This window comes from Lucilia sericata, unplaced genomic scaffold (genome assembly GCF_015586225.1).
Source record: "Lucilia sericata isolate MDLA Ls3-8-SP2 unplaced genomic scaffold, ASM1558622v1 Contig001142F_arrow, whole genome shotgun sequence".
Taxonomy (NCBI): Eukaryota; Metazoa; Arthropoda; class Insecta; order Diptera; family Calliphoridae; genus Lucilia; species Lucilia sericata.
This window is the reverse complement of record NW_023995113.1, coordinates 123,429-145,574: the sequence shown is the minus strand read 5'-3', so window position 1 is coordinate 145,574 and position 22,146 is coordinate 123,429. Positions and strand designations below refer to the sequence as shown.

The 22,146-nt window shown below is 28.3% G+C and overlaps 1 protein-coding gene across 6 annotated transcripts in view; it reads left to right on the top strand.

Annotated features, from left to right (window-relative positions):
* The first annotated feature begins 284 nt into the window (after positions 1–284).
* The window catches only part of LOC119610234 (protein alan shepard), a 101,868-nt gene continuing 80,006 nt past the window's right edge, over positions 285–22,146 (top strand). For 5 of the 6 annotated variants that reach the window (XM_037965365.1, XM_037965369.1, XM_037965368.1 and 2 more), the window contains exons 1-2: positions 285–335; positions 12,870–12,908. In XM_037965365.1, the coding sequence (XP_037821293.1) occupies positions 312–335; positions 12,870–12,908 (63 nt within the window). In that variant the 5' untranslated portion in view covers positions 285–311. The remainder of the gene's footprint in view (positions 336–12,869; positions 12,909–22,146) is intronic. The other variant, XM_037965367.1, reaches the window with a different exon arrangement.

Sequence of the window (22,146 nt, the reverse complement as noted above, 5' to 3'; positions counted from 1 at the left end):
GGCAAACTAACACTTCAAATTTAAACACACATTTTTTTTTGGTAAAAACAAAATTATAATTTTAATTTTATATTAACTAGATATAATTTAATTTTTTTAATTTCCTTTAATTTTCCTCAAATTTTCTTTAACATTTTTATTTCCGCTTTCTATATCCTTAGTTATTATTCTTTTCCTTGCCAAATAGTTTTCCTTTTTTGAAGCCACTAATTGTCTTTCCATTTTAAAAATGTTATTCAAATTATTAACCTGTATCGAAAATTTCTTTTTGATACCTTATAGTGGGCGTGGCTGCTTTAAATTACCGAAGAATGGCCTATTATCCACAGTTTATTGTAAGTATGGTTTTTATGAAATTTGTAAAAAAAAAATGTTTTTGATATCATTAAAATCCGAGGAATATTAAAGGAAAATATAAAAAATTTAACGGTTTCAACAAATAAAATATATATATAAATTTGAAATCTGTTATACTCTCCAAAATTTTCCTATTAAAGGTAAATTTGTATCTATGTAGTTCTGGGATCAAAATGAGCCTATCTGCATAACATTCCGAAGAGGTATAAGTGTTATTTGTGTTTTATTTTATCGTAATATTTATAAGTTCATTATGGACATTTAATTGATTTCGTTGTGTGGGGATTAGGTTCTAATGAGACCTAAACATTTTAAATAGGGTTTGCCTTAGATTCAATAGAAAAGGACATGTCTAAAAAATTTAGTGTTTTTAAAAATTGTGACCTGTAGTTTAATTAAAAGGTTTACAAGGACGCAGGTGGACTTAGCTAAATCGACTTAAAAAAGATTCTTTACAGATTAATGAATTACTAACATACAAAGATCAGTACATTCGGACCATAGTACATTCAGTACATTCGGACATTCGGACGAAACTATAGAGAAATTTTAAGATCTCTGGATGTTATATTTACTATAATACTTTTTTAATGTACGAACAATGGAATCGGATACCTCAAAAGTAGATCAGTTAAGTGCTATTTGTGTCGATCGTTCGATCGAAACAGAAATGAGCTCGGTGGTGTAAAAGCCATGATCATTTGGATAAAATCTTATGGTTAGATCTTGAAATCTTTTACATAAAACGAAAGAAATAATTTGGACGATCTTTCTACTACAAATTACTAGAAATACAGATCTCTGCACAGAAAAAAATGGAATTCAAAATCAAACAAAAAATTCATAAAGCCAAGTATTTTTTTTTACTAAAATAGGACCTATCACGAAATTCGTAAAATCAAGTACTCAAATTCGTAAATTCTTTATTGAAAAAATTTCAGGATTTTTCTTATTAAAATAATATACTATTTACGAAAAACATTAATAAATAATCGCAACATTTCCAAACAATTATTTTACTGAAACAATAACACAAGTTATTAGTATTTGTACTGAAATTCAAGCAAATATGTTATCTGAAACAGTTAAATTATTTATTGTATTTTGGCAATAATAATAAGAAAATTTTTTATTGAATCTATAAAAATTTTGTTAAAAAATATATACTAAATTTTAACAAAAATTTTACAAAAAATATTTAAAACTAAAAGTAGTAAACAAATTACATATATACTTACAACATTTTTAAGAAAACGTTTCTAATTCTAGAAACTATTATTTTGTACTGTGAAAACTGAAACACTTATACATTAAATGTTATAAACCAAATAAGAATTATATCAATTTATTTTAGTACATTCCAAAACTGGTTTTATTGTTGTGTTCCATATGCTGACATAAAAATAAAACTCAAACAAAAACATTTATTGAATCAGTAAAAATATTTACTGAAAGTTAAATTTATTTCAATAAAGTGTTTGTTAGAAAATATTTTCCTTCTGTGTGAACATCAAACAAATTCGTTATAAACCCAAATAAAAATATTTATAAAAATCGAAATTAAATTTAAGCAAACGATTGTTAAGAAAAAAATTGTGCATATTTTTTTCTGTGTGGTTGTTATATTTACTATATTACTTTTTTAAGTAGATCAGTCAAGTTCCATTATTAACGATTGTTCGGTTGAAACAGAGATAAGATCGGTGCTATTAAAGCCATCATTATTGACGATAATTTATCCGAAATGTTATGATAAGATCTAGGAATCTTTTCCATAAAACGAAAGAAATTATTTGGACGATCTTTCTACTACAAATTACTAGAAATACAGATCTCTGGATGTTATATTTACTATATTACTTTTTTAAGGTGCGATCAGTGGAATCGGATGAACTTTTCAACATTCATAAAGGCCTAAAAAGGAGATCACTCAAGTGCCATTATTAACGATCGTTCGGTCGAAACAGAGATGAGATCGGTGCTATTAAAGCCATCATTAATGACGATAATTTATCCGAAATCTTATGGTAAGATCCGGGAATCTTTTCCATAAAACGAAAGAAATTATTTGGACGATCTTTCTACTACGAATTACTAGAAATACAGATCTCTATATTACTTTTATAAGATGCGATCGGTGGAATCGGATGAACTTTTCAACATCCATAAATACCTAAAAAGTAGATCAGTCAAGTTCCATTATTAACGATCGTTCGGTCGAAACAGAGATGAGATCGGTCATCATTATTGACAATTATTAAGGCAAAATCTTATGGTAAGGAATCTTTTCAATAAAATCAAAGATATTAGTCGCATGATCATTATACTTCAAGTTGCTGGAAATATAGCTGCCATTATTGAGGATCATGTGATCTAAATCTCAAAACAATAAGCTCTAGGAATTATTACAAACACATTGGAAACATCTGAGTCTAATGATCGTTACATTCACTATAAATAGTTAAAAGTAGTTCAAACAATTTACCGTGGCCATATTGACGATTATTTTATTTCTCAGGATCTTTTAAAGTGACTTATTACGCCTTATACAAAGATCCCTACCATTCATTACAAAATGACTAAAGAATTTGTTGGGCGTCAGTAATAACGATAATTTTGGACCAAAACTTTAAGAATAAGTTCTCAAAATTCTTTTCTTACCAAAAAAAATATATATTTTGTGATCATAATATCGATCCTTACAAATCTTTATAATCACACGATCACTTTATCACAAACAAATCTTTCATTATGGCTCAATATAACTTAACTCAAATGTTAAGAACGATTTAGAAACCATGCGATTTTTAAAACTATATTTTTTCCAACTAATTATCATAAATTTATGAAATTTATTTATGTTCGCGAATATTCTCCGAATTCGCTAAATCTCTTCTTCTAGAGTGAAGGCAACTGGCACAAATTTTGATTTAAAAGGCATTTGGTTCAAAAACCCCTTCTAGTTCTTAAATGTATATTTAATATGATGAAGGCCTACAGAGGAATATATTGACACACTTTCGAAATTCTTTGACAGATCTCTTAACTAATTTGAAGGGATTTAGTGCGATATTGGGGTTTAAATAAACAAATCGACTTTTTACAAAATTAACAACTTTTTGTCATATTAGACAGATTTAGTTTTTTAGACATTATAAGGTCTCCATGCACAAACACTACAAAATGTCACACTTTCAAGCCGTCCATTGAGTTTCTAGTGTAATACAGTAGTTCTCTCATTCATATCAATAAATATTTTTCAATTTAAATGCATTTCAGCAAATGTCGACTATTGTTATGCTGCCAAAAAAAAAATATATATATTTTGCTTCAGTTCCTCTCTATACACAGATCTACAGTAGGTTGCTACTATTATTATTGTATGTCCGATTTTCCTGTATTTGATTGGTTCTTTCCTCGTATGCTATATACATACATATATTTTTTGTTTGTTGCTTTTGTTTTTTTTTGTATACAACAAAAAAAACCTACAAAACTTAGACGGGACCATAGTGCATAAATTATAAATGTATTTGTCTGTTTTTATAATTGCTAAAGTCTACTATATGGTGCATAATAAATATACCTAATGTGAAGAATTGTTAGGTTGAAGGGGGCCATACGGTGTCAGGGGGAACTTGTGTGTGTGTGAACTTACATAATCTATTGTATTCATATTCATTAAACCAACATATTTACAAACATGTTTAAAACATTTCAAACTATGTGATTATATGTATGTTTGTGTCTCTTTATGAATATCTGTCTTTTTTTCTAGTATTTGCTATCAGTTATATATCATTTATATGTCATCACTATATGGGTCTCATTGTTGTACTATTGCTGTTGTATAGTTGATGCCGATACTGATGATGATGATGGTATTTTGCTGACAATTTTCTTCTTTTTTTTTCAATTTTCACATTGCAATTTTATGAAGTGTAGATTTTTAATGTGTTTCTGTTGTTGTTTTGTTATAGTTCATTTTTTTCTATTATTTTCAATTTATTTTAAATATCAGGGAGTAAAATACCCGACAGCATGTCTTTAAACAGGGTGACTAATTGCATGGTGATTTTGTTTTTTTTTATATGCAAGTATTAGGGCGGTGTTTTTTTTAAATTTATTTACAGACAGATACAGTATAGAGATCGCAGTTGACGAGTTATTTTAAATTGTACTAGTCCTAGAAGGCAATAAATCGTCATATACTACAAAGTGACAGCCAGAAAGATAGTCTAAGATCGTAAAGAGGCGATGTATCCGCTCTCGCTCTATAGCCTAGTCTATAGTCTAGTCTATAGTCTATACTATAGTCTAGTCTATAGTCTAGTCTATAGTCTAGTCTAGTCTATAGTCTAGTCTATAGTCTAGTCTATAGTCTAGTCAATAGTCTAGTCTATAGTCTAGTCTATAGTCTAGTCTATAGTCTAGTCTATAGTCTAGTCTATAGTCTAGTCTATAGTCTAGTCTATAGTCTAGTCTATAGTCTAGTCTATAGTCTAGTCTATAGTCTAGTCTATAGTCTAGTCTATAGTCTAGTCTATAGTCTAGTCTATAGTCTAGTCTATAGTCTAGTCTATAGTCTAGTCTATAGTCTAGTCTATAGTCTAGTCTATAGTCTAGTCTATAGTCTAGTCTATAGTCTAGTCTATAGTCTAGTCTATAGTCTAGTCTATAGTCTAGTCTATAGTCTAGTCTATAGTCTAGTCTATAGTCTAGTCTATAGTCTAGTCTATAGTCTAGTCTATAGTCTAGTCTATAGTCTAGTCTATAGTCTAGTCTATAGTCTAGTCTATAGTCTAGTCTATAGTCTAGTCTATAGTCTAGTCTATAGTCTAGTCTATAGTCTAGTCTATAGTCTAGTCTATAGTCTAGTCTATAGTCTAGTCTATAGTCTAGTCTATAGTCTAGTCTAGTCTAGTCTATAGTCTAGTCTATAGTCTAGTCTATAGTCTAGTCTATAGTAGTCTATAGTCTAGTCTATAGTCTAGTCTATAGTCTAGTCTATAGTCTAGTCTATAGTCTAGTCTATAGTCTAGTCTAGTCTATAGTCTAGTCTATAGTCTAGTATAGTCTAGTCTATAGTCTAGTCTATAGTCTAGTCTATAGTCTAGTCTATAGTCTAGTCTATAGTCTAGTCTATAGTCTAGTCTATAGTCTAGTCTATAGTCTAGTCTATAGTCTAGTCTATAGTCTAGTCTATAGTCTAGTCTATAGTCTAGTCTATAGTCTAGTCTATAGTCTAGTCTATAGTCTAGTCTATAGTCTAGTCTATAGTCTAGTCTATAGTCTAGTCTATAGTCTAGTCTAGTCTAGTCTATAGTCTAGTCTATAGTCTAGTCTCTAGTCTAGTCTATAGTCTAGTCTATAGTCTAGTCTATAGTCTAGTCTATAGTCTAGTCTATAGTCTAGTCTATAGTCTAGTCTATAGTCTAGTCTATAGTCTAGTCTATAGTCTCGTCTATAGTCTAGTCTATAGTCTAGTCTATCGTCGTCTATAGTCTAGTCTATAGTCTAGTCTATAGTCTAGTCTATAGTCTAGTCTATAGTCTAGTCTATAGTCTAGTCTATAGTCTAAGTCTATAGTCTAGTCTATAGTCTAGTCTATAGTCTAGTCTATAGTAGTCTATAGTCTAGTCTATAGTCTAGTCTATAGTCTAGTCTATAGTCTAGTCTATAGTCTAGTCTATAGTCTAGTCTATAGTCTAGTCTATAGTCTAGTCTATAGTCTAGTCTAGTCTATAGTCTAGTCTATAGTCTAGTCTATAGTCTAGTCTATAGTCTAGTCTATAGTCTAGTCTATAGTCTAGTAGTCTAGTAGTCTAGTCTATAGTCTAGTCTATAGTCTAGTCTATAGTCTAGTCTATAGTCTAGTCTATAGTCTAGTCTATAGTCTAGTCTATAGTTCTAGTTCTATAGTCTAGTCTATAGTAGTCTAGTCTAGTCTATGTCTAGGTCTATAGTCTAGTCTATAGTCTAGTCTAGTTAGTCTAGTCTATAGTCTAGTCTTAGTCTAGTCTATAGTCTAGTCTATAGTCTAGTCTATAGTCTAGTCTATAGTCTAGTCTATAGTTTAGTCTTAGTCTAGTCTATAGTCTAGTCTATAGTCTAGTCTATAGTCTATAGTATATAGTCTAATCTATAGTCTAGTCTATCGTCTAGTCTATAGGTATAGTCTTCTAGTCTAAGTCTATAGTCTAGTCTAGTTATAGTCTAGTCTATAGTCTAGTCTATAGTCTAATCTATAGTCTAGTCTATAGTCTAGTCCTATAGTCTAGTCTATAGTCTAGTCTATGTCTAGTGTATAGTCTAGCGTATAGTCTAGTCTATAGTCTAGTGTATAGTCTAGTCTAGTCTATAGTCTAGTCTATAGTCTAGTCTATAGTCTAGTCTATAGTCTAGTCTATAGTCTAGTCTATAGTCTAGTCTATAGTCTAGTCTAGTCTATAGTCTAGTCTATAGTCTAGTCTATAGTCTAGTCTATAGTCTAGTCTATAGTCTAGTCTATAGTCTAGTCTATAGTCTAGTCTATAGTCTAGTCTATATTCTAGTCTATAGTCTAGTCTATAGTCTAGTCTATAGTCTAGTCTATAGTCTAGTCTATAGTCTAGTCTATAGTCTAGTCTATAGTCTAGTCTATAGTCTAGTCTATAGTCTAGTCTATAGTCTAGTCTATAGTCTAATCTATAGTCTAGTCTATAGTCTAGTCTATAGTCTAGTCTATAGTCTAGTCTATAGTCTAGTCTATAGTCTAGTCTATAGTCTAGTCTATAGTCTAGTCTATAGTCTAGTCTATAGTCTAGTCTATAGTCTAGTCTATAGTCTAGTCTATAGTCTAGTCTATAGTCTAGTCTATAGTCTAGTCTATAGTCTAGTCTATAGTCTAGTCTATAGTCTAGTCTATAGTCTAGTCTATAGTCTAGTCTATAGTCTAGTCTATAGTCTAGTCTATAGTCTAGTCTATAGTCTAGACTATAGTCTAGTCTATAGTCTAGTCTATAGTCTAGTCTATAGTCTAGTCTATAGTCTAGTCTATAGTCTAGTCTATAGTCTAGTCTATAGTCTAGTCTATAGTCTAGTCTATAGTCTAGTCTATAGTCTAGTCTATAGTCTAGTCTATAGTCTAGTCTATAGTCTAGTCTATAGTCTAGTCTATAGTCTAGTCTATAGTCTAGTCTATAGTCTAGTCTATGGTCTAGTCTATAGTCTAGTCTATAGTCTAGTCTATAGTCTAGTCTATAGTCTAGTCTATAGTCTAGTCTATAGTTAGTCTATAGTCTAGTCTATAGTCTAGTCTATAGTTTAGTATAAAGTCTAGTATATAGTCTAGTCTATAGTCTAGTCTATAGTCTAATCTACAGTCTAATCTATAGTCTAGTCTATAGTCTAGTCTATAGTCTAGTCTATAGTCTAGTCTATAGTCTAGTCTATAGTCTAGTCTATAGTCTAGTCTTTAGTCTAGTCTATAGTCTAGTCTATAGTCTAGTCTATAGTCTTGTCTATAGTCTAGTCTATAGTCTAGTCTATAGTCTAGTCTATAATCTAGTCTATAGTCTAGTCTATAGTCTAGTCTATAGTCTAGTCTATAGTCTAGTCTATAGTCTAGTCTATAGTCTAGTATATAGTCTAGTCTATATCATTTCGTTTGTAATTTCTACAATATAATATCCGTCCCCATAAGGTATATAAATATATATTGAAGATACTTATAGATAACGGAGTCGATTGAGCTTTGGCCGTCGGTCTTTCTGTCTGTTTGTTGAAATCAGTTTTTAAAAGACTCTAGATATCTTCGAGGTATACTCTGACTTGTTAAAGTTTTAAAAGAAAATTGCTTGCTGGGTTTTATGATAAGCCGTTGTACTTTTTAATACCCCTAAAATGTTTGATGACATTTAACAGAAAAAAATCACCTTATTTCTTATCTAAAATTAGCAAATAATACTGATAATTTCCCCTTAAATTTGTGTTTTTTTTTTTTTTTTTCATTGGAATTAAAAACATAATAATCTTTAGCTGTATGACAAATTTGTCATGTTTTTTTTTTTTATAATACAACATTTTTGCCGGTATTAAAATACATTGGTACTTTTTTATGTATTAAGTCTATAGATAAAATGGATGTTGTTGTTGGTGTTTCATTAAATTACAAAAAATAATAAAAAATCAATATTTATTAATATAAGCCACAGTCATGATTACAAGAGAGTTTATTCAGTAACATTTGAAAGTTAATGCTTTTGAAAATATTTAAGTATAATTTATTACAAAAATAGAATATTTTTTAAAGATTTTTTTTAAATATAAATTTTGTTACTAATTTTATAAAATTATTAATGAAGAAATGGTAAAGAAAATGTTTTATAACAATTAGAATGAAACTTCCTAAGTAACGGGAGAATAACTTTTGAAATTTAAGGTTAGAAGGACCAATTTGAAATTATATATGAGTTAACTAAGCAAAATACTTGTAACTACGTGTGTATAAACTATTATCTTAAAGTGTCTACTTTATGTCATCGAGCTCATTTTTGTCTCTAACCATTTTTACGATATCATGTGAACGAAATACAATCAGCTGATTCAATTTTCGTCACAGAGTTTTGAAAAAAATTGCTAAATATTTATTTATCAAAAAACACTTTCAGCTTCATTTGTCTAAATATTTTGTTTTGACTTGATTTTTCCAGTATCAGATGACGTTTGTGTTCGATTAATTTCATTGTTTATATTTTCACTTAAATTTTACGAGTACTTGTAATCGAATTCGTAATTGTATGTACTACAATAAATAAAATTAATAATTTATTGTTTATTATTAATTTTATGGTCGCAAGCGATAACTGACTAAGTCAACTTAAGAACGATTTCAATAACTGTATATACATTTAAGCAAAAACTCTTCTTAGAGGATGTATGCAATGATAACTATAAACAGAATAGGTTTTCTATAAATAAGTTTACTCAGTAGTTGTTTTCTATAGTAAACTGTTCTTAAAATAAATTTTCTTTGAAAAAAAAACTATTTTCAGAAAAAGTTTTCTATATAAAAGTGTTCTTAGAAAGTAACTGTTCTTCTTCTGAAGTTTTTTTTTTATAGAAAACTATTTTTGTCAAAAAATATATTTAAATAGTAAAGTGTTCTTCAGAAACTATTCCCAGGGGAAGTTTTCTATGGAAAAACGTTCTTGAAAGAAAATTTGTAAAGAAAACTGTTCTTGTAAAAAATTTCTAATCAAAATTGTAGTCAGTAGATGTTTCTGAAGATAATTTTCATTAAAAAACTGTTCTTTTAAATTTCAGAAATTTTCTATATAAACATGTTCTCGAAAAAGTCTTCAATAGAAACGTTTTTTATATCAAGATATACATATTTTTATAAAGTAAAGTGTTAGTAGACTATTCTCAGAGAAAGTGTTCTATTAAAAAATTTTATTAAAAAAAAATTTAAAGAAAACTGTTCTTGTAAGAAAAATGCTATTAAAAACTGTACTCAGTATATGTCTTTATGGTAAACTGTTCCCAGATGATAAAAAAAATTTTCTTTCATATTTTTCTATAAAAAAATGCAGATTTGAGAAGTTTTCTATATAAACATGTTCTCAGAAAAAGTTTTCCTTAGAAAACTGTTCCCATGTTTTTAATGGAAACCTGTTCCCATGATTTTAATGGAAACCTTTCTCAGTATCAATCCTTAGAAGCTTTTTTTTTATCAACAGAAGCTTTTTACACAAAGTTGTTTTGGGGGGGATTTTCTATCGAAGAATTTGTCTCGGAAGCAAGCTTTTATAGAAAACTCTTAACAGAAAAAGTTTTCTATAAAAAGCTGTACTTAGTAGATGATTTCTTTAGAAAACTGTTCCCATTCATTAAAAAAAAGTTTTTCCTGCCAAAAATTTGTATACAAAACTGTTTCCAAAAAATGTTTTCCAAAGAAATGTGTTCTGAGAAGAAGTTCTCCTTATCACACTGTTTCCAGAAAGACATTTTGTATACAAAACTGATTCTAAAAGATATTTTCCAAAGAAAACTGTTCCCAGAATGAGTTTATATTGAAACAACTCTCATAAAAAGTATTTTAAATTTTCCTTAGAGTAAGTTTTCTATAGAGAACTGTTCTCAGATGGGATATATTAAAAAATTAGTTTGCAGAAGAAATTTTCTTTATTACAAAACATGTTTTCTAATGAAAAGTGTTCTGAGCTGATGTTCCCCTTATCAAACTCTTCCCAGAAGGACATTTTGTATACAAAACTGTTTCTAAAAGATATTTTCTAAAGAAAACTGTTCCGATAAAAAGTTTTCCTTAGCAAACTATTCCCAGAATATGTATTTGTAGAAACAATTTTCACAAAAAGTATTTAAAATTTTCCTTAGAGTATATTTTCTATAGAGAACTGTTCTCAGAAGGAAATTAACTAAAAAACTGTTCCCAAAATGAGTATTTATAGAAACAATTCTCATAAAAAAAGTATTTTACATTTTCCTTAGAGGAGGTTCTCTATAAAGAACTTTTCTTAAAAGGAATGTATTAAAAAATCAGTTTTCAGAAGAAATTTTCTTTTATACAAAGCTGTTTACAAAAGATATTTTCTAAAGAAAAGTGTTCTGAGAAGAAGTTCTCCTTATCAAACTATTCCCAGAAGCACATTTTGTATACAAAACAGTTTCTAAAAGGTATTTTCTAAAGAAACACGTTCTGAGAAGAAGCTTTCCTTAGCAAACTGTTCCCAGAATGAGTATTTATAGAAACAATTCTCATAAAAAAGTATTTTACATTTTCCTTAGAGGAGGTTTTCTATAAAGAACTGTTCTTACAAAAGATATTTTCTAAAGAAAAGTGTTCTGAGAAGAAGTTCTCCTTATCAAACTGTTTCCAGAAGGACATTTTGTATACAAAACAGTTTTTAAAAGATATTTTCAAAAGAAACGCGTTCTGAGAAAAAGTTTTTCTTAGCAAACTGTTCCCAGAATGAGAATTTATAGAAACAATTCTCTTCTCAGATGAAATATATTAAAAAATCTGTTTGCAGAAGAAATTTTCCATAAAAAATAGTTTTTAGTAAATGTTTTTTTAGTAAACTGTTCCCAAGAAATAATTTCAATAAAATAATTGTTCTTAAAAGAAAATTTTTATCCAAAAAAGTTTTCTGAAGATGTTTTCAAAAGAAAAATTTTCTGGGAAGAAGTTTTTCTTAGCAAACTGTTTCCATAAACAAATTTTTATAGAAAACTACTTTCATAAGAAATATTTTATAAAGATCTGTTCTTAGAAGGAGATTTCTATTGAATATTATACTTAGAAGAAGTTTTCTATGAAATATTATTCTTATCAGTTTTTACTCAAAACTGTTCTCTTATGAATTATTTTTTTAAAAACTGTTCTCAAGGGAAGTTTTGTAAAGAAAACTGAAAGTTAGCAAAGTTCCTATAGAAAACTGTTAACGGTAAAAATCTATCTGTCTATAACAACTCTTCCCATATAATAATTTTCATAAAAAAACTATTCTTATATGATTTTTTCTTTAAAAACTACTTTCAGACCAAGTTTTCTATAGGAAAATTTTCAATGGGAAAGTTTCCTTAACAAAATGTTTTATAAATAACTTTTCTCATAAGAAGTATTTTATAAAATTCTGTTTTTATAAAAAGTTTTTTTTTAAAGAAGTTTTCTACAGTAAATTTTTTCATAGGAAACTGTTCTCATCAGACACTTTCTAGGGAAAGCTTTTCTAAGATGTGAGGATGACTTTTTCCTCAAACAATTATTTTGCAGTTAGGCTATTATTGCCACTGATCACAGAATTTTTTTTAGATACTCATCAATAATATGTACATTTTATTGCAAATTTATTTATACTCTTCCATACTAAATATGCACTCAAATTTTGTTTTAATATTAACATTTTATACGTCAATAATTTCTTTGTTATCTATAACTCGTCATGATTAAATGTCAGAGAATGTTTTATACTTTTAACGAATATTTATTTGTTTATTATGTATTGTAGAGTATAAATAAAAAATATTTTTCAAAATAATAATTTTGCTTAATTTCAAAATATATCACACCAGTATAATTTAACAGTAAAAATCCTATTAGACTTAAAAAAATAGGAATTTTTACGAAATATTATTAAATAAAATAAATTTATTCGTGTATTTATATGTTTTAAGGTAATTTTTTTTGGTATTTTTTCACTCTTAATAACAAAACTCTATACTATGTTCTTCCCAAAAGGCTTCAAATAATATCTTTTATAAGCGAGAGAGTAAACTTTAAAGTAAATATATAGTAAACGCTTACCCTCTGCCTTACCGAAGTTATGATTTGGAAATAAACTGGCTTGTAACATAAATTGTCTTCTCTTTAAAAATTGGAGTCTTAAAAATGTCATTAGGAACAAATGTGATTTATAAATTAATTTTTTTAAATAAATTATTATTAAATTAAAATATATTTTATTCTTTTTATATTAAATTTTTGTTTTCTTTTCTTCTCTTTTTAGGTAAGAAACTTGGAAGATTACTATCAATATATACCACAGGTTTTTATCAAAATTTTAGTATGCAATTTAATTTAATTGAATTTATCAAATCATTAATTTAAAAATTTTTAAGTGTTAATAATTATCTTATCTGAAGGACAAAATTACCAAATTATTGAACTCTGAAACGATTTTTAAAACATTTATTTAAAGTCAACTGAAAAAATTATTTCAATAAAAACTTCTTCGAAAACATTTTTAAGAATAAACTTATTAAAACTAATTGTTCGATGAAAGACAAAGAAAACTGTTTGAAGAAAATCAGTCCGAAGAAACATTTTTCCATATAAATCAGTTCGAAAAAGGATTATTTTATAGAAAACTTTGTGAAGAAACTTTTTTTTATTTATGCAGAATTTTATGTTGATACTAGTGTTTAAAAGTATATAATTGACCTTGATGTCATTTTCTGAATGGGACTATGTATGGGTGTAAGGTCCGAATGAGGCCCGATCATTACGAGAGAGAGGCTTATTTTTGTACAGATTCTGGAAAATTTTACATAATTAGGAGCACAAGAGCTCTTTTCGAACCGATTTCTACAATTTCAACGAACGCTATTGAAGTTCGTTCTTGGACCGAAAGAGGTGTACCTGCCAGAATTAATCAAATTGTATTGAAAATTGCGACTTGTAGCGTGCGCACAAACTTTAAATGGACACACAGACGGAGAGACATATAGATAGATAGATAGATAGATAGATAGATAGATAGATAGATAGATAGATAGATAGATAGATAGATAGATTAGATAGATAGATAGATAGATAGATAGATAGATAGATAGATAGATAGATAGAGATAGATAGATAGATAGATAGATAGATAGATAGTAGACAGATAGATAGATAGATAGATAGATAGATAGATAGATAGATAGATAGATAGATAGATAGAGATAGATAGATAGATAGATAGATAGATAGAGATAGATAGATAGATAGATAGATAGATAGATAGATAGATAGATAGATAGATAGATAGATAGATAGATAGATAGATAGATAGATAGATAGATAGATAGATAGATAGATAGATAGATAGATAGATAGATAGATAGATAGATAGATCGATAGATAGATAGATAGATAGATAGATAGATAGATAGATAGATAGATAGATAGATAGATAGATAGATAGATAGATAGATAGATAGATAGATAGATAGTAGATAGATAGATAGATAGATAGATAGAAGATAGATAGATAGATAGATAGATAGATAGATAGATAGATAGATAGAGATAGATAGATAGATAGATAGATAGATAGATAGATAGATAGATAGATAGATAGATAGATAGATAGATAGATAGATAGATAGATAGATAGATAGATAGATAGATAGATAGATAGATAGATAGATAGATAGATAGATAGATAGATAGATAGATAGATAGATAGATAGATAGATAGATAGATAGATAGATAGATAGATAGATAGATAGATAGATAGAAGATAGATAGATAGATAGATAGATAGATAGATAGATAGATAGATAGATAGATAGATAGATAGATAGATAGATAGATAGATAGATAGATAGATAGATAGATAGATAGATAGATAGATAGATAGATAGATAGATAGATGATAGATAGATAGATAGATAGATAGATAGATAGATAGATAGATAGATAGATAGATAGATAGATAGATAGATAGATAGATAGATAGATAGATAGATAGATAGATAGATAGCTAGATAGATAGATAGATAGATAGATAGATAGATAGATAGATAGATAGAAAAACCGTTATACAACTGAAATTTTAGAAGATGATGTTCTTCTATAGAAAACTGTTCGTTAGGGAATTATTCTACTAAGAACTTTTTAAAGATGATATTTTCTTTATAGAAAAGTGTTCGATGTATATTTTCTACAGAGAACTGCTTAAAGATGAAAAATTAGTTTTCAATAAGAAAAATGTTCTAAAAAGTTATTTTCTTTTCGAAAAAGAAATTTTCCATAGAAAAAAATAATAAATTTTCTAGAGAAAATTGTTTAAAAATCAAGCTCTTTTATAGAAAACTTTTCGAAAATATGTTTTCTTCGTACCCATCACAGGTAAATTGTTCTATAGAAAACTGTTCTCAGATAAAGTTGTCTTTAAAAACTGTTCTCAGAAGTTTTGTATAGAAAACTGTTTCACAAAGAATATTCCCATGAAAATCTGTACTACGAAAAGGTTTCCTATAGAAAAATGTTCTACGAAGAATTTTTCTATAAAAATTCTACCAAATGTTTCAATGAAATTCTTTTATATAGAAAACTGTTCTACAAAGTAGATTTCTATAGAATAATGTTCGGCATTATATATTTTCTGTTCAATTTTCGAAAATTATTCGTAAAAGAAAGGTAATATTTTCTTTATAGAAAACTGTTCGATGAAAAATATATCTATAAAAAAACTATTCTAAGAATGAATTTTCTGTTCAAAGAAGAAATTTTCCATACAAAACTGTTTAAAATAAATAAATTTTCTACAGAAAACTTTTTAAAGACTTTTTAAAGAAGTTTTCTATAAACAAATTTTCAAAGAATATATTTTCTATAAAAAAAAACTCTTCTAAAAATTATATTTCTTTAGAAAACTATTTTCAAATTATTTTTTTACTATTCTGCAAGTACGTTTTCTATAGAATATTTTATTGCAAATATTTAAAAAAATCTTTATTTAGTTTTTTTTTTTTCACTACACTTCTCGCCTCAATAAAAATCAATCAAATTTATAAAATCTCAAAATATTTTCAAAAATTTTCAACAAAGTACTAGTTTTTCGACTGCAACAATTTAATAAATTGAAATTCTAAAATTGCAAACAAAAATTTCTTTGAAAATCTACACAAGTTTTCGAAAATAAAAAAAAACGGAAAATTTTTTGCAAAAATTCTTTAAAGTAAATAAAACGCATAGAAAAAATCAAATAAATCTACAATTTGTAGTTTTGAGGCTATTTACTCATTGTAAACAATATTGTTTTCTTTTTATAATTTGTTTTTATTACTTTTCTTAAAATGATAAGTTTTTATTTCTACTAATTTTTTTGCAAACAAACGAGTGAACATAGAAAATAAAGAAAAATTTAATAGAATGCAATATAACTCATTATGAGAGGCATAGACATCATGTTGTTCAAGAAAAAAAAAAGCCGGCCCAGATATTTGAGCATGATGATTACATATTAAAACTAAATATGTATGTTCAAACCCAGTAGTTTCTCAAAGTGATTGGTGTAAAGAAATTTTGTTTAATGTCAACTTGGTTTATGTCATTTTAATTCTATTGTTACCTTTTTGATCTTTCAAAGATGAAAAATATATCAATTGATTACCCAACATGTCACAGGTAATCTATCGAGGGGTCAATGGAGTCAGTTTTATGACTTTAAGTAATTTCAAGAATAGTATTTCCCTTTACATTACACTCATATAATAATATAATATCAGTTCTACAAAGTAAACATCCTATTTCGTTTCAATCCCCCAGATCTGCCGGATTACTATAACATATAGTCTATATACGATGTACATATTACACATAAAGTTTCATTTATTACTTGTAAAATTTTCATATAGAAAACAAATGTATAGACACTCTTGACTTATTGACTGGGAAATATATTGTCCATTTGTTGGGTTTTTTTTTGTCTGGTCTGTTTGTGGTTGTTGCCGTCTATGTATTTTGTCTATAATGACTGACAGAATTGTTATTATTGCCTGCTGCTACTGCTGTTGAAGAGACATGTTAAGTTTTAGAGAATTTCTATAGAAAACTTCAAATAATTTTTCAAACAAGTTTGTGATATTTATGGGAAAAACTTATTTATATATTTTTTTTTATAATTATAATGAAAATACACAAATATCTCTATAGATTAATCAATTTTCAATTAATAATTCTCTGAAATTTAATTATATTTATTTGATATGAATAAAATTCGTAGAGAGATAATAGAGATCATTTAATGAATTGCTTGAAATGGAATATTAAAATGAATGAAGTAATGAAAACAATCATTCAACTTTACTTTAATTAAAAGGTCAGAGTTCAAAGTTTGTGAAAGAAAAAAAGAAATTGTTAAAGCGAAATAAATTAAATTTTTCGAAATTGAAAGTTTCTTTAATAAAAAGGAAAATAAACTACAAATTAAGTTGTTAATTTTTACAAAATTTTCTATTGAAAAGATTTTTTTTACAAAAACTGTTTGAAGAAAAAGTTTTCTATAGAAAACATTTTGAATGAAAGTATTTCTATAAAAAAATGTTTGAACATAAAGAAAACAAATTCTCAGATAAATTGTTCTCTAGAAAACTGTTCTCAGATTTAATTGTGTTTAGAAAACTGTCCTCAGAAGATGTGTTTTTAATGTAAACTGTTCTATAAAGAAATATTCTGTGGAAAACTATACTACGAGGAAGTTTTGTATAGTTAACTGTTCTACGAATAAGATTCCTATGGAAATATGTTCTACGCAGAAATTTCCAATATAGAAAACTGTTCTGCGAAGAAGTTTTCGATAAAAAAGCTCTTCTACGAAATATTTCAATGAAGTAATTTTATATAGAAAAATGTATTACAAAGTTGCTTTCTATAGAATACGATTTTTTTTTTAGAAAATACTGTTCTCAAAAGAGGATTTTTGTGGAAAACTGTTCTATGAAGAAGTTTTCTATAGAAACAACAACGATGAAGTTTTCTCTATAAAACTGATTTACGAAAAAACTTTCCATAGAAAACTGTTTTACTAAGAACGGCAGACTATAAAAACTCTATAGATTTCTCAGACTAGATTTTAGATCAGAAATTGCTTTTTCAGTCAGACTATTGACTAATCAATGTAGATTAAAAACTGATAGACTGATCGATTATTCAAATTATAGAATGATATATAGTGCAAACTAAAAACTGGTATATATGCTGGAGCATAGACTAATCTATAGTCCACAATATAGACTGATGTATAGTCCAGACTATAGACTGATCTATAGTCCAGACTATAGACTGATCTATAGTCCAGACTATAGACTGATCTATAGTCCAGACTATAGACTGATCTATAGTCCAGACTATAGACTGATCTATAGTCCAGGCTATAGACTGATCTATAGTCCAGACTATAGACTGATCTATAGTCCAGACTATTGACTGATCTATAGTCCAGACTATAGACTGATCTATAGTCCAGACTATTGACTGATCTATAGTCCAGACTATAGACTGATCTATAGTCCAGACTAAAGACTAATCGATAGTCCAGACTAAAGATTGATGTATAGTCTATAGACTGCTCCATAGTCCAGACTATAGACTGATCTATAGTCCAGACTATAGACTGATCTATAATCCAGACTATAGACTGATCTATAGTCCAGACTATAGACTGATCTATAGTCCAGACTATAGACTGATCTATAGTCCAGACTATAGACTGATCAATAGTCCAGACTATAGACTGATCTAAAGTCCAGACTATAGACTGATCTATAGTCCAGATCTACAGTCCAGACTATAGAGTGATCTATAGTCCAGACTATAGACTGATCCATAGTCCAGATCTATAGTCCAGACTATAGACTAATCTATAGTCCAGACTATAGACTAATCTATAGTCCAGACTATAGACTGATCTATAGTCCAGACTATAGACTGTTCTATAGTCCAGATCTATAGTCCAGACTATAGACTGATCTATAGTCCACACTAAAAACTGATGTATAGTCCAGTCGATAGACTGCTCTATAGTCCAAACTATAGACTGCTCTATAGCCCCAACTATAGACTGCTCTATAGCCGAAACTATAGACTGCTCTATAGTCCAGACTATATACTGATCTATAATCCAGACTACAGACTGATTTACAGTCCAGGCCAAAGTCTGATGTATAGTCCAGTCTTTCGACTAATCAATAGTTCAGACTAAAGACAATCCTATATATAGGATTGTCTATAGACTAGTCTATAGATCAATATATATTCTTATTTGTACAGACTAAATTGTGCTTAAGTTTCGACTGTCTGAATATTCTTAATATACTTCTTCATTTCCAATATCTACCCTTAATATAGTAGATACACAATTTCGTCAAATATTTCATCAATATGACCGTAATATTCCTTCTTATTTTCTCTTACAAACATATTTAATATTTTTCTGTTATTTAGCTAAAAACGTTTCTGTAAATATATTTATAATTAAATTAAAAATATATATATATATTTATAGAAAAAGTTTAAAATTGACTCAAAATAAACTGACACTTTATCAACATCATCTTCATTATATGCGCATGAAAACAAAAAACGCGCGCCATTAGATGGCACTCGTCAAAATAAATTTAGTTGTAAAATTTAATTCTGTTAAAATTTATTTAAACAAATAAAACAGAAAATTACTAAAATACTTAAAGGCAAAGAAAAAAAGTCAAACTCAAATAGCAATTTAATAAATTATTTTAATTTACATTTAAATTATTGTTACAATTTAAGCGTTTTTTTTTTTTCTTGCTGGTTGTTGCTACTGTTATTATTTTTATTATAGTTGTTGTTTATTTATTTGTCTATGCAATTGTTGTGACAATTGTCTGTCGGTCTACACTTCACAGCGGTTTCAACAGCAACAATTTACATTTGAACATCTTTTTTTTATAAAAAAAAAACAACAAAATAAACTTTTCCTATAAAATTTAATAGAAAATATTTTTGTTGTCTAAATATCTAATTCAACAAGTATGACTAGCAAGTACTGTTAGTATTAGATATATGTATAAATTCATAGATACTTGTATATCTAAAAGATACTATTACCAGTTTTTAAAAAAAGTATAAACATGCTGCCGTTTATATTTTTTATTTAGTTATTTTTTTGTAAATTGTGAAGACAATGTGTGAGTTGATATTTTTATTAGTTTAAACAAATAAACACATTTTATTTTATTTTTGCTATTTTCTTTTTGCATATATGTATGTATGTACGTGTATAAGTTATTTTCAAACATACAATACAATTAAAATGATTGAATCACTTTACACTAGCCGTCAAAAAGCAACAAACTAAATAACTATCACTTACTTGTGGCGCTTAGTTGGAAAATGTCTTGCTGTCCGTCTGTCTGTCTGCCTGTATGTTTAATAGTAATTTTCGTAAACGTTGTCTTAATGTCAATTTAACGAAAATTGACATTAAACTAAAGTGTTGTTTATTCTTGATCTACACTCATGGTCAAGTAATTAGCACATTTTGTGTTTTTCGTATAACTTTATTAGAGAATATTTGTGTGATGCACGTGATGTTTTGAGATTGAATTAAATAAATGGCGGTTAACGAATGAACTCAATTTTAAATTTTGCTTGTGTATGGTCATATTGGTCAAATATTTGATGAAAGGTGCGTGATTACAATTATTCGTGTGTTAGCCTTTTTATCTTGTGACCTCCACACAAAAATTTTTAAATACATTAGATTTTACTGGAATTAGACTGAAACTTTAACCTACGCACTCTGATTATTTTCTCGCAAGTATCCCTATCCGCGATTAAACTATTTTAATCGCGAATAGGGATTGTAGAGGAAATCGAATTGCCTTACGTGAATGTATTTTCTCGTTAGTATCTATATATTGAAACCTTGTATATATTGGACCTTGAGCTCAAGGTAATAAGCAGACAAGTATCTTGAACTAATATTCATTTCAATGTCAGCTTAGACTAATCTTGTCATTCAGAAGGACCATGTTTATTAAGTAAGCATAATTATCGTATTTCAATCGCGAATAGGGATTGTAGAGGAAGTTGAATTGCTTTACGTGAATGTCAGCTTAGACTAATATTGTCATTCAGAAGGATTGAGTATGCACAATTATCGTTTTTCGATTGCGAATAGGGAATCGAGAGGAAGTCGAAGTGCTTTACATGAACACCTGCCATAATGAACTTATTTCACCGTAGGACTTTTTACAACCACTGGGTAAGCTGTAAGACGACTCACTACCGTCCCATTGTGTCTCATACACGCAAGTGGCTAATTTTTGTTAATGGCTCCAAAGGTCCAGGTACAAGTACTTTGCTCAAGTACTCGAAATATCTAATCTCTTGACCACTACTGCCCCGAAGAGTAACCTTCGAGATGTAAAAACATCACTTCGGTTTACAAGCATACAGATGGTGTGGTCTGATGTATGGATTACACGCAATGTGGTATGTCAGGTATGACTGGAGTAAACCCTGAACATTCTCTGACAAGGAAGGAAAATTCAAAGGAATTATGTATATAAGAACCTCACATCCATCACCATTCAATCCAACAACTTTACATTTATGCAACACATTCATTAAGAAAACATACACACACTCACTCTAGGTGAGGCCCATACACCTATAATTCCATCCCGTATCATATATACCAGACTCCATTTCACATACTCCACAGATACTCCTCTACGAGGTATATGTATGTATGTATGTTGTCTCGGCAACAGCACCGAACTTATTCCGAAATAAATATAGATTTCACCGTGTATCAGTTTTTTAACCAACATTCTCTTCCTACAAGTTTGTGTTCAAACCAAGTTTGTGTTCAAACCAAGTTTGTGTTCAAACCACAGACAACCGGTTGCCGTGGTAACAAATTATATGGTTCGAACCCAGTTCAAATTATATATATTAAGCAAAGTCCGAGAATACATTTGTCACTACCAGTTTAAAGTCCCAGCAGACTAGAGGTGCTGATAACACGTCCCCGGATTGTAATCACATCAAAATGGGTGGAAGTTTATATAGGTAACATGCCTGGTGGAGGAAGAATGAAGATGAAATATATAAAACTAGTAGTAGGTATTGGTAGCAGTAGTTTCATATAACTCCAAACGCCAAAAAGTATTAATATAATTTCGAGGAAAATGTCGCAATTGTTGTTTAAACATCCATCCGTCAAACGAAATTTAACACAAATCGATGCTTTTCGAAAAAATACACTTTCCCAATTTTTTAATGATAATTTTAAACTGAGAATTATTTAATTTCACCATTGGCACACGATCACAATTTCTCCACGACACATACATATGTGGCGCCTTAACGACAACTGAATGTTAAAAACCTTGTCGATTAGTGTTAAAGTGGAAATAGCAATGTTTTTTTTTTAGTAAACAATTATAATTTGTATTTAAGTCTACATACCCAGCAAAAACTTTCATAACCAAGAAAGGACTTTAAAATTTACTTACACAATAGGATT